Here is a 13,225-nt window from a genome sequence, read left to right as displayed (position 1 = left end):
ACAATAGGGTTTTGGTGTGTGATGTTCATGCAGACGTTCTCGACACTGATCCAATTACCATACAAAACACTTGGTTCACTGTAAGGTTGCTACTATGTTGTTATGTATATATGTTATACCAAGGAACTGTTGGTTTAAAATAACCCAACCCACCAAAAACCCATTGTGAGTCTGAGACCTCATCTCCCAGGTACAGGCTGTAGGAAGTGAACCTCAGGCTTGAGTGGGTGTGTCTGTGTAAGCTGGGAATCCCTTCCCCTGCACCAGGTGTAGATGTAACCTATGAGTACCCATACACCAGATCAGTCTAGCACTTTCCTTAATTACCATAGAGGAGAGAAGGGAGTCAGCGTGTCTGAATTTATTATCATTTGCAGTTAATGGTGGCTTTAAGTCAGCAGTTGTGGTAGCTCTAGTCTACAGTGTAAGTGTAATCCTATTACATGGTTGGGTGGCTATCTGGTTATTTATGGAGAACATGCATTGTGATATTCTGTGTGCTTTTGTTTGGAGATATTCTTGGGGGTGTAATTGAATATTCAATTTACTGCATGAATTCTGAGAGGGTGCCAGCACCCCAAGATACCACTGCCCTGTAGAGCTTATGAGCTGCTCAGGGGCCACAGCTGCTCCTGCTGTGCGCTGCCTTACAGAGTTTAGGAAGAATCCACAGAGTTCCTGTCTCTCCTAGCCCTGATAAACTTCAAAAAGCACATGTTGCACCATGCACACGTCATCAGTTGCACATCATTAAAGCTGATAATGAGGACTGTTTTTATAAATGTACTCCTTAAAATATGGCTTCTGTCTCCTTAGATGAGCCTAAGCCCTAAGAGCATTAAATTTGGTATGTGAAATTTGAAGTTTTACTTGTGATCCTTATTTCCCTCTCTCCAGCTGCTCTTGCTGGCACGCTGGAAGAGGTGGAGATGAGGCTATGTGCACTCACTGCCCTTGTCTGCACACTCTTCCAGCCATGTGTGCATGGGAGAAGCAGCAATTCTGCAGAGGCTGTGCAGGGTCTGATGTAGGTAGCCTGTGCAGAGGAATAAGGAGACTCCAAACTGTCCTGCAGAAATGTACAACCAGTGTCTCAGATAAATTTGGATTGTTCACTGAGACTCTAGTAAACCAGAAAGTAATGCTAGCTATTGCAAGGTTGGTAGGTCACTGTTCAGTCATGCTAAATATTCAGTGTGGAACTAAGTTATAGATCTCTACTGTACCAGTGTTGTTTTTTAGATCAATCGCTTGGTGGTGTCGTAAAAAAACCTAAACTTTCAAGATGGCAGATGGATCAGTCATTTCCTGGCATTTCTCCTGAGCCAAGAAAACTTTTTGATTCAATAGACAAGAAAAAGGAGATTCAAACAGGTAACACCAGGCCAGTGTTTAAAACAAGCATTTCAAAACCTTTGTAACTTGGCCTTATTGACTGAAATTGTAGTTTGTGTCCAAACCTAGAGAGAACTATAGTGAACGCCTCTAAAAGTGAGCCATTCTAATGGGATCAAATTGTGAACTTGCAAAAGTGTAAATAACTGTTAACTCCATGGAAATAAATGGAGTTAGAGGTATACATTAGAGGAGAACTGGTCCCGTTATTTGCAAGTTCTGGTGCGGAAGCTGCATGGAATTGACATATAAACGTCCAGAAATGACAGCAGTTTCAAGTGTACCTGCTCCCAGATTTCAACTTAATGGACAGTCAAGCCCACTGTCTTGCCCCTTCTATAGTTACTAGCAACTTTTGTGGAAAGTACATGGAAATCACTACCAAATCAGAATGGTAGCGGGTTGCATCAATGCACAGTGACTGTAAAGGACTACACAAGAGGCAAAGCAGTGGTATCAAGGCCTGTGCTACAGAGTAAGTCCTCCAGAAAGTGCAGAGACCACACACTTTATGAAGAGAGACAGTCTTTGGTTTTCCTGGGACACACTTCCCTCTGGGGAATGGAAGCAAAGGAGCCCAGGACAGGGCTGTCGCAGGTTGCAGCCAGAGAGTAGCAGGATGTTTTTGTTGCCTCATTTCTGTACATAGTTTCTATTCCTAGTAAAGGTTTTATCTGGAAACAAGCCTGCTCATCAATAAGATATTAAGAAGCCCAATATTTTTTGGTCTGATGCCCCATATTTACATGTTAATACATTGTATACTTGGTTGGTGCCCAAATATCTGTATTGTAGAACAGTCATTTGTAATAGATTGACAATTCCTTCTCAGACTTCCTCAGTTTTGAGGTTGTTCTGTTCCAGTTTCCAAGAACTTTGGAAGAGTGACTGTGAAACACCGTCTCACCTCTAACATAGCAAGTTGTCACTTGCATCTCGTGTAGTGAAGGAATGTGCTGCAGTGCAACAGATAACAATTAGGATCAAGTCTGCTCGAGTGCTTGGGAAACATTTTGCATGGAATTGCACCTTCCTCTCTTGCAGGTCGGGAATCGGATGACTCAGATGACACCTTTGTCTCCAAGATACTGCATGAGGACGTCAGTGATTCTGGTGTCATTGCTGCCTTTGAAAGCTTTACCAACCAACTAACGAAAACATTCTGGGTAACTCTACAGTGTGCATGATATTCCTAGTGTGTATTCAGTGTCTGGCATGTGTAGACCTAAACAAAGCAACCAAGCAGCTGATTGGCTGGGATGCTTGACCCTACTGTCCTTAAATTAATACATCTGGGGGAAGGGAGTTAGTTGGAGAGTCCTTTATTCAGGAACTCATTCCCCCACATCTAGGTATGCTGCAAGGCCCAGCTATTCTCAGAAATGTCCAAGGGGAGGTAATGGATTGGTTGTGAGAGGATGGTTTTAATTGGAATGGAGAGTTCTTTAAGTGAAACTTTATTCTGTGATGTCAATTTAGTTGTATTTAGATGTTCCAAATAATTTGATGGAAAGAAGGAAAGGAATAACCCTTTTTAATCCTATCCCAACATAATAGTGGCATACCTACTTCTTCTGGTTGCAGGGTTGGGGCCACATATATATTTAGAGTGTATACGTATACATATACAGCAGGAGGGGGGGGAGGGGAGAGATAATTGTATTGTTTTGGGTGGGTTCTTTAATTTATGGAAATTATTGGCTACTGTACAGACAGAACAGTGACCAGTAATGTCCATAAACTAAGTAAGCATCTTTTCTGTAATGAGTCAGAAAACTATATAGGCTGACTGAGTAGCTAGAGCTTATGTAGACCTCCAGGTATGTTCACACAGCATTTTGGAGTTTGTGGGAGCAGACCTCCCAGTGTGGGTCAACAGATCTGGGCTAGTGGGCCTCGCACTAGTGCTCTAAAAATATCTGTGAAGACAGCACTTTGAAGATGTTACTTGGGCTGGGGTGTGGGAAGGAGGGGTGTGGGCTTCACCTCCTGAGTCACAACTTCAAAGCGCTGTCTATACTGCTACTTTTAGAGCACACCACAAACCCTGCAGGCTCAAGCCTGTTGACCAAGGCTGGAAGGCTTGCTCCAAGATGCTGTGTAGATGTACTCATAAGGACCTAGACATGTCTCTTTGGATTTATATTACATGGAGGCAGTTGATTTACCATGGAACTTAGTTATGACCCCAACACACACTGGGGGGAAAAAGATCATGTTGTTGTTGACCTGAGATGGTGCTAACTAACAGTCTGATTTTGCAGCCCTTCTGTCCCACTTCAGGGTGTGAGTAAGGACTGTAGGATAAGGCCCTGTAACTTCTCAGGCAGTAATCTGTACTCTTTATGGGTTAGATATTCACTTGTAGCATACTCTGTGTAATTTAAGGCTTTATCTACAGAGTTCCAATGATATAAGTAAAGGAGTGAAAGTAAATTGATTTAGTTAAACCAGTGTGAACCTTTGTGTAAACACTTTTTAAAAAATTTGTTGGTTTGTGTCTTATTTCAGGTTAGCTTATGTTGATTAGAAGCAGGTTTAAACTAAACCAAAATAAGTTTGCCATGTAAGAGGTGGCACCAGTTCAGCTAAACCAGTAGAAATGTATGTGTGGACAAGTTTTAGACTAAGTGTTTTGTTTTGGTTTGACATTGTATGTTAAGATGTCTATATTGTGCTCTAGTCCAGGTACAAAAGAATGGAGATTTGTGCAAAGAATGCTTTGAAGACATCTGAAAAAAGTGTGTCAGCTTTATTATATCAGATACATCAATGCAGGTAACTAATTTGCTACTTGCCAAAAACAGTTTAAAATTTGCATGAGTTTTCTAGTAACCCTGAAAAATGAATGCCTTTTGTAATAGAACTTGGCAGTAAAGTATTGCACTTCTTAGGGTTACAAAACAAAATGACAGTAGCTGACTTGTTTAAAAAAAAAATCCATTGGAAGGAGAGCTCCTGTGATGTTCACTCGTTTGTGGTGAATAGGGCTGTTCGCGTATAATGAATCCCTCCTGCACTAGTGGAGCTGTATGTGTAGGCAATGTTGTGCATAACCCACTTTCCCTGCAAGGGGGATGAGAATGGAGTCAATGCAAAGGGTACTGGAGCCAAGAGACTGGACAACAGAGGCATTTTGTGTCCCGTTGACTGGAAGTCCAGGTTAAAAAGTCTGCTTCCATGAAATTCTTTTCGTTTGTTACACTCAAATGGCATCACTTGCCTCCCCTTTCAACAGAAAAATAATGAAACGGAAGTCAATTTCTAGAAAGCTCTTCATACTCTTAATGTCATCTCTATAGTCAGTTAAGCTGTGATGCTTAACTGCATAAATATAAATCTAATTAATGCACAAGCACAGTTTGGGATCATTATTGATATAGACTAATCATGAACATCTCTCACGTCCATGCTCACGAATGTGCATCAGTGTGTGGGATTTGGCAGTGTGAAATAGTTCCAAATTCATAGCAAGTATTACACCTTTAACTTACAAACTGCACGGGATACAAGTACCTCCCATTGTATCCCTGCTGTATAAAATATATAGCTCACATGGTACCAAGCGCCTGTCTTGATGAAAGTAAATGCAGAAGCGAAAAATAAAAATCTGTTCATTTCTCTCGCCGAAGCTTAGCGTGGGTTTACAGTAGAAAGCTGCTGCTGTGCCTTTGTATGCAGATTTTTCTAGAACTGGTCAGAAATGGAAACCGCCATTTAACAGGAAAAAAAAACAAAACTTTTGCTCTCTCTTTCTAATTAGGAAATGTTGTCAGTTTTCAGATTTGAAAACCCAGCTCCTAGGTTACTTTCTCCCTGTCACTTTCAAATTCAGTAGAATATTTTTAATTGGGGGGGAAAACTTGCTGGATGGCCTTGTGTCCCCAGCAACAGGCTCCATTTTAACAGCGATATCCCTGGATAAGCCCATGGGATTAATATACTCTTCAGAGGAGTGGGGCCGATGAAGTTGCTGTCCTGTGGTGCCAAAACCCACGGTAAAATGTGTTTAAAGCATGTGTTTGCAGCTTTGGCCCACTGACTTTAGTGGTGCCCAGGAGCAGCAGGAGTCAGTGCTTTTATAATTGCTCACTATGAGCTGGACAGAGATGTTTGTCCAGTGCAGGCCACTGAAAAGCTGCCATCTAGTATAACACCTATGGTACGTACTGTTCAGGCACCTATCTAAAAGCCGTACCCTAGGAAGGTAAAGCCTTTACGTTATATAACCAATCCCCTGAATCCTCTAATCCCCATGTGCAAATTATTCTTGCTTGCTCACGTGTATATGGCTATGGTATCTTGGCAATGTACGTCCCTGGGGATAGTTCTGACTTGAGAAATGTACCTGCTTTTGCCTTATTTCCAAGAATTTCCTTATGTTTACCTTTGCAATATGTTGCTCTTGCACTCATCTGAAGACGTATACTCAGGTTTTTTGGCATAGTATTTCCTGTGCTAGCTATATTGTAACAAATGGTTTACGTTCTGCTAAATAGATATTTTTTTAAAAATCAACTGATGTTGTGTTGGAAAGAAAACACCTGGTTTTGTTTGTTTTCCTTATAAATCTGCAGAGCTGTGGCCTACATAATTCATAAACCAAATTGCAGCAGTCATCTGCTGTCTTGTAATGCTGCATTTTAAAGATGTTGAACTTCTATTTATTGCCTGCAGACTGAATAAATTGGAGAACTTCCACAAGGTTGTTGTCCAAGAACTTGCCAATCTTGAGAAGGATACTCAAATTTTATCCATCCTTGAGAAGGACACAGTGGTGTGTATGTCTTTGTTTTTTGATCCATACATGGATTGAATGTCCAGTTCCAAAATAACACGTGTACTCTTTGGGAAACTCTTGTAGGACTTTTGGAATAAACAGTCCATCAAATTGAGCTCTTTCTGTAATCATCAAAGGCAAAGGTATTTATCTTCCAGCTGTCTCTTAAATATGTCATTTTAGAGATAGGAAATATCTTTGCTCAGTCTTAGTTATTTAGTTAAATGGTCAGTTCTGATGCTGGTCATTACTTCTGTGACTTTTTTATTTTAGAGAGACAAGGTAGGCGAGATAATATCTTTTATTGGACCAACTTCTGTTGGTGAGAGAAACAAGCTTTTATTCTGTTTTAATCAGTGCTGCTTGGAAACCTGTAATTAGTAGATATGGACCAGAGCAGCAAAATTTGGATTTAAATAGTCCCATAGTTTTCAGGTGCTTGGATCTGAGGTTTTGGTACAGGACCACCTTTATGTTGCTCACATGTGCTTGAAGTAGGTTAGCAGGTTTCAAAAACCCTAACGTGGCTGTGGTTCTTTGCAGGTTTCCCTGGAGTTTTGGTTTTGCATAAATCCAAAATGCAAATGGAAACCCTTGACTCCCCCAAATTGGTCCTTACAGCTCCTTACCACCTTAAAATAGCTTGTCAAGGTCAGCATCCTTGCTCCAGTATCTTCTGTTATGGAGCAGCTGGTCTCTGACTGGGATCTTTGAGGAAGTGCTAGATGGCTGGTCCCGATCTTCTGTATTTGAGAGCATGCCTGATCTGCATTTGCCTCCACATTTCTGAAGTGATTTTCTTGAGGAGGCTGGAGGCTCTCGCTATTCAGTCTGGGTAACTGGACAAAATAAAAGCATGTTCGCTCTGTGGCTAACAGTGGGAGCCGGGTGCACTTGGTACAGAAGTCCAAGGGTTTTCCTTATGCTAGCTATTGTGCTGGCTGCTGAGCTGCAGTTAGGGGAACCCCAGGGATTTAGTTATGAAACAGTAAGCATGGGCACACTGAAAGGAGGCCATCCAATGAGATTCTCCACCTTTATTTTTCTTCCAGGATTCAGACTATGAATTCAGTATTGGAAGAAACTGTGAGGAGTTTTAAAGATACAGTACAAAATACAACGGTAGGTGCTGTACACCAGCAGCTTGTATCTGGATTCTGAGCTGAGGAGCAGTTGATCAGCAAATGAAGTACGAATCTATTTGCTGAGGAATTGTTAATGAGAAACTTTTTTCCGTTAAGTAGATAAGGCAAGAATATTCCATCTAGGATATTTCATCATCTGGTTCAGCATGCTTCGTGATGGTTGGCTGGGAAACACTGTGCATATAAGCCCAGGTCATCATTCCGCAACCTCTAAAACAGCTCCTTACAAGATCTGTTGAACATGATGCCTGTTGATCATAAAACTTTGGCTTGTTCTGAAACAAACTCTAGGTCAACCAACAGCATTGAGATTAGATTTTCCTAATTCATGTTTTTTGTCCCTTTTCTTGCCAAAAAGTCACTTTGGTGTTTCTTCTTATGAACAGTGAAATCAGCATTTTCTGAAATCAATTAAAAATAGTACAAAACTGCAGAATTGGTAAAGTGCCATTTTTAACCTTTTGCCCGGTCCTTCTCCTCTTGCATTCACACCATGAAAGGGCCAGGCACAGTCATACCTCCTTCTAGAGCCCCCATAGGTCTCTACCATCACCCATGGGGGACAAGGAGAGACTTTCCTCCGGGGACTATTACTTATGGCTAAGATTTAATGACATAATAGAGCCATTAATCTTCTAAAGTGCTAAAATAATACTTCTCCTGTGGTCACTTCATTATTTAAAGAGCATAACTCTAGAAGGTCACTTGAATTTTCTCTTACTTCCTGTTTCCTTTATATTTTTTAAAGCAAAATCCAAACCCTAATTTTAAAATGTGAAAAATTTCTAAAATAAATACTGATTCCTTTTACAGTAGGAGATGATAAAACTCATGCTGAATTATGACTCTACCAAGGATCTAAGCTACATATTTCGCATAAGCCATTGAGCTGGTGCTAGATTCCAGCAGGAGAATGTTTAACAGCTGAACTAAACATTCAAAATGTTCTAGATGAATAACCAAGGTTCTATCAAGCTCAACCCCTCCCCGGCACTCCCAACACACACACTAGTGCCACTGTTCATTTCTTATATGTAGACCTGTTTAATGTCTCTGGCATAGCTTTAGAAGCTTGTGACCACTGCTTTAGTATTCCTGTGACGGTGGGATCTTCTGGTTTTTGTGATTTGTGCATAATGCAGTTGGTGTGCGTGGTGCTTTAGGAGCTCAAGAACGCCAGTTCCCCATGCCAAGAAGGGTAAACCATATGCTAGTGATAATTATACGAGCTAAAATGATGTTAATATGGCACTTCAGAGAAAATCTTCTTTCACTTACATGTCAGATCCTGAATTCAGGATCCGGTTTCCCATGAAACTGGTGGCTTTGCAAGCACTTGCCAGTGGAGGGAGTGCAGCCCTTTGCTCTGTTGTGGGCAGCACTTTTGAAAATGAAACGCAGCACGCTGAATCCTGGAGTTGTCACATCACAGAAGATGCTTAGTACCTTGCAGTATTATGCTCTTAACTGAACAACTGGCAATTAAAAATAAATGGTTTAAAAATTTATTTCTAAATTTCAGTTAATTCCAGATTACATTTGAAAATTTTTATATTAATATGCTCATATTTTTTTTCTAAAATGCCTTCTTTTTCTCCCTGCAGTATGAACATCCACAGGAGAAGGTGGAAGAAAATAGTAAGGTGTTCGTTGTTGCTTCTGATTAACAAAACACTATATTGTACTGTAAAACAGTTTTTGAAGACATCACACACCTTATGTTGTTTCTTTCGAAGAACTCTGAGTCTTGTGGAGAATATGGAGGATGTATTTTCCTCAATCTCTCCCCTCTCAAAATAATTACAATGCTATTTTTGACTTCTTTTTATTACTCAGGTGTCTCCTTCCATTGTCCATAAGGAGTGGTACCCTTGGGTTCTTTGCAGTGCTACCTTTTAGGTCCAACTTAAATTTGAGTTTCAAGGATGAACAGAAATCCAAATAAACATCATGCTTTATATCACAAATTGATGTAAAATGGATTGCATTACACGTTTTGTTAATACCTTTACAAATAAACTCCTTTAGTCATTATAGGCTGTTCATCTAATGATTTAAGCAAAATGTTGCTCATTTGTGACATTAAATTCCCCTTCATTTCTTTGTGTTATAAAGAGGAGAAAATCATTTTCTCTAAATGGGGAAAATATCAATTTCTCCATCTCTTTAACCCTTTAGTAACTTAAGAAAAGCCTGGTTTTTGTTTTGGTTAGCTGGGATGTATTTCCAGGGCCCAATGGGTGAGCTAGGGTGCACCTCTGACTCTGTTCATAGAATCATAGAATATCAGGGTTGGAAGGGACCTCAGGAGGTCATCTAGTCCAACCCCTGCTCAAAGCAGGACCAATCCCCAACTAACTCATCCCAGCCAGGGCTTTGTCAAGCCTGTTGCTCACTTCCCTCCTCTGTGCACCTGATGTCAAGGGTGTTGCCACAATAGACTTTGAAATCTAAGCTCCAGCACCCCCCACACCATCCCAACTGGCAGATATCAAAGTCCACAAGGATGCCTCTCTTGGATCTAGAAGATTCCATGCTCTTCACTGGGCTCCAACCCCAGAGTTTCCAACCCCAGAGTCCCACCCCTCTGGCTTTGAAGCCATTGTCTTTCAGTTAGCACCTTCTACTTTGAAGCTGGCTGGCACTGGAGAGACTCATGTCTATGGCCTGTGGGAGCCCAAAACGCAGGGAAGAGAGAATGTTGGCTCTCCGGAAATGTTTCCTGGGGTTGGACAGAGACTAAGCAAAGTTGAGTTAATGGAGACTCCTACTTAAATGGAATTCAGTAAATCATGTTTGCCGTGTACAGACAAGCTGCATTTAATGGTATAGCAGAAAGTAGAGCGATACCATGTGCCAGTATATCTTCAAGGACTTTACCGGAAACTGAAACTTGGTAAATTTGCAAGTTGCTATGTCTGTCTACATCCTTTCAAAGTCCAGCAGCACTGAGACAGCCATTGAGGACAAGGATGACCTGGTCCCCCCACGACCTTCTCCCCACCAGGACGGGCACTGAAGGGTGGAGGAAGGGGTCTGTTGTGATATTTGGGCCTACACATTTACCATAATTGTGAGCTCAACTGTGAAAAGTGAGTGAAAATTAATAAAATGTCACAATAACCTATAACAAGAACTGTTGATGGGAAAAGGAACAAAAGAGAGACTGACTAAATTAGTCCAAACTAAAAGCCCTGCTGATGTAACTTAAGGTCTGTGTTAAGATCATGCCCGGTAAATAAGAGAAGTGTAGGACTAGAAATCAATGAACCAAAATTGACATGTCCGAAATTAGGCCTAACTGGTGGATAAATTAATGAGGGGATGGACTATTCCCCTCACCACTCCTTTTTTTGAGATCCTCAAAAATAGACCCTGGGGTGGGGGGCAGAGAAGCTGGCTACCACCATGCTGGCTGACTTCAAGGAGGGGCTGTGAATGCTGGCTGAGTGAAAGATGAAAGAAGGGGAAGGCATGAGCTTTCATCATGACTGCCACTCCTGCCATCTCCTGAGACTTTCTTCTTCCTGCTCCTGAGTGATGTCCTGTCCCGACCAAACCAGAGGGAGCCAGATGGCAGCACCACCTCTACTGGCTTTAGCTAAATCCGGAACACAACTTGGGATGTGCGACTCTCTCTTCTTCTTCCCCTGCCCGTGTGTGTGGGTGTGTGTGTTTTCCCATCCCTGCCGTATTTTTTTCTTTCCTATCTCTCTCCTTTTGCTTTCTGTCTAATAGTAGTCTTGCTTAGCTGGCCAAGACTGCGTAGTTTGCATCACTGCTGTAAACAGTGACCAAAATGGCAGCTAAATGTAATTCCCTAAACAGCCCAATGCTGTTACAAGTTTGCAAGTCTCAGAATAGGAGAGAAGACCGTGTGCTGTTCCTGTGATTTTTTTTGTTTTTTTGTTTTTCCAAGCAGCGAATTTGCAAATGACAGTCAGAGACAGAAGCTGCAGAGACAGAAGACAGAGACAGACCGGAGACAGAAGCTGCATTTTCTGTCTTTGTTGTTCTTTTCGTTCCCCTTTTGTGTGTGTTTGTCTTGTTTTGTCTGCTAGGAGAAGGGACTGGCCTCTTACAACAACAGCCCATCTCTGCTATCTTCTTCCTCAAAAGGACAGTTATTACCATCTTGAATGCCATTTAAGAGACTGTCAGGCAATGGGGACAGGGGCGGGAAGGAAGGGCGCTTTTTAAAAAAACTCTGTCCAGCAAAAGGGAAAGGGAACAAGGGTTGAGCAAACAAAAGCCTTATTCAATACTTTACATTTCAAATGCTTGAACTGATTTTCCTTCTTTATCTTTAATGCAAGGTTTACGAGATATTTTTTTTAATGGTGTAATTGCCATGGTAGTAAACAGGCTGAGGTCTCTCTCTACAAAACCCTGAACCTTCTTTTCAACTGTTTTAACGTTGGACAGTGACGAGGTCGCATTAACACCTTTCAATCTTATCCCATCCAAATTAATACAACATATTCTGTTGGAATGTTTCTGCTTCCGTTCCCCTAGAGACTTTAAGAAATTCGGGAGTGGCCCTCAGTGGGATACCAAGTTATCCGCTGACTTTACTGACAGCAGCTAGTGTGAGGGTTTCAGCTGGCATAGAGAGAAAGCGGGAGGTTGATATTAAGAAAATTGCCTCCAATCTATCTTAATATTTTGTGTTTCACTAACAAGAGAGCTAGACCTGCAATGGTCTTGTGTGTTTATACAGCTTAAGTTTTCACAACTTTAAGTTCAGCACTTTTCATTTTCAAAATGACCGCACATTGAATATCTCCTGAGCAGTTTCAATGAGGCATTTTGAATATGCACCCAATGCCGTGGAATTTGGCTTGTCATGTGCAGCTCAATACAAGCACCTATTTAAAATAATTGCGTTGTTCTTATGTATAGAAAGCTCCTCTGTTGAGTTTACTATATTTAGAATGAAAATATTGACAATGTTCTCATGAATCGCTACGATTTAAACTTTGAAACTAAAAAAATGTATTTGCATCAGATCACCTTCAAATGTGTCTTCACAAAAACATTAAATGAGCTTGATTTGGGGCCTAAATAGTAATAAAACTGCTGGAATTTTATATGAATTGAACAATTCTCATGGCTAGTTTTCATGTTGAATTTAATTAGTGCTCATTTATAAATGATTTATATGAAGTTCAAAGCTTTATAAAACAGATCCTGGCTAACTGTGAGTGTTAGAATCAAGGGAATATTTCGCTGTAAATTACATAAAAAGTTCATAACAAACTACTTTTGGTATGACCCAAATCTGTCAGTGTCTAATTTCATCATAGTTTGCCTCCTTGGAGATCATGCTATTCCTGCCTATGAAGATCATGTAACATAGCGTCAAAGAGCAGGGCAGTGTGTAGTCTGTGTCTCTTTGCACGTGATCATTTATTGAAGATCATGCCTACATTTTGATAGCTTTAGCTGATGCTCTGGAAGCATGATTTCTGTTCCAGCAGGAAGGGGGGTGGAGGGGAAGAGGAAACAGCTACAGATAAGCACTGTACTTGCTGTTACGGAAAAGGTTGATTGGAAAAATTAAAACCAAAAATGCCCCTTTCCCACCTGGGGGAATGTCAGTGCAGCTTTGTAAGTTCTGGTATTGTATTTTCTGGCAGACACACAGTGCCCAATATATTGTGCGGTAACACTTCTGTTTGCGCATAAATGCTGTGATATCTCTTTTAGAATCATTATCTAATGGTCCAATTTCATATGTATAACAGAACAATTTGGAGATGGGTTTCATCAAACAGAGCAGACCTCTGAGGATAGATAAGATGTTGGTAACGAGCTTTTGTTTGCCAGAAGGATGGAGTAGATTGTTGGTCATTTGTACCATCAAGTGCTTGACCACACTCTCTAGTTTATTTCGTATCCAGAA

General features: G+C 41.0%; 1 protein-coding gene across 5 annotated transcripts in view; it reads left to right on the top strand.

The window, feature by feature from the left end:
• Window positions 1-9,354, top strand: part of SYCP2L (synaptonemal complex protein 2 like) — a 51,441-nt gene extending 42,087 nt beyond the window's left edge. For 4 of the 5 annotated variants that reach the window (XM_043540118.1, XM_043540117.1, XM_043540116.1 and 1 more), the window contains exons 30-36: window positions 1,243-1,374; window positions 2,440-2,561; window positions 4,079-4,173; window positions 6,073-6,172; window positions 6,260-6,318; window positions 7,228-7,297; window positions 8,925-9,354. In XM_043540118.1, the coding sequence (XP_043396053.1) occupies window positions 1,243-1,374; window positions 2,440-2,561; window positions 4,079-4,173; window positions 6,073-6,172; window positions 6,260-6,318; window positions 7,228-7,297; window positions 8,925-8,987 (641 nt within the window). In that variant the 3' untranslated portion in view covers window positions 8,988-9,354. The remainder of the gene's footprint in view (window positions 1-1,242; window positions 1,375-2,439; window positions 2,562-4,078; window positions 4,174-6,072; window positions 6,173-6,259; window positions 6,319-7,227; window positions 7,298-8,924) is intronic. The other variant, XM_043540120.1, reaches the window with a different exon arrangement.
• Window positions 9,355-13,225: the final 3,871 nt, after the last annotated feature.

The sequence above is a fragment of the Chelonia mydas genome, chromosome 2, assembly GCF_015237465.2.
Source record: "Chelonia mydas isolate rCheMyd1 chromosome 2, rCheMyd1.pri.v2, whole genome shotgun sequence".
NCBI lineage: Eukaryota > Metazoa > Chordata > Testudines > Cheloniidae > Chelonia > Chelonia mydas.
The sequence above is the reverse complement of the archived record's forward strand: the minus strand, read 5'-3'. Positions and strand labels throughout refer to the sequence as shown.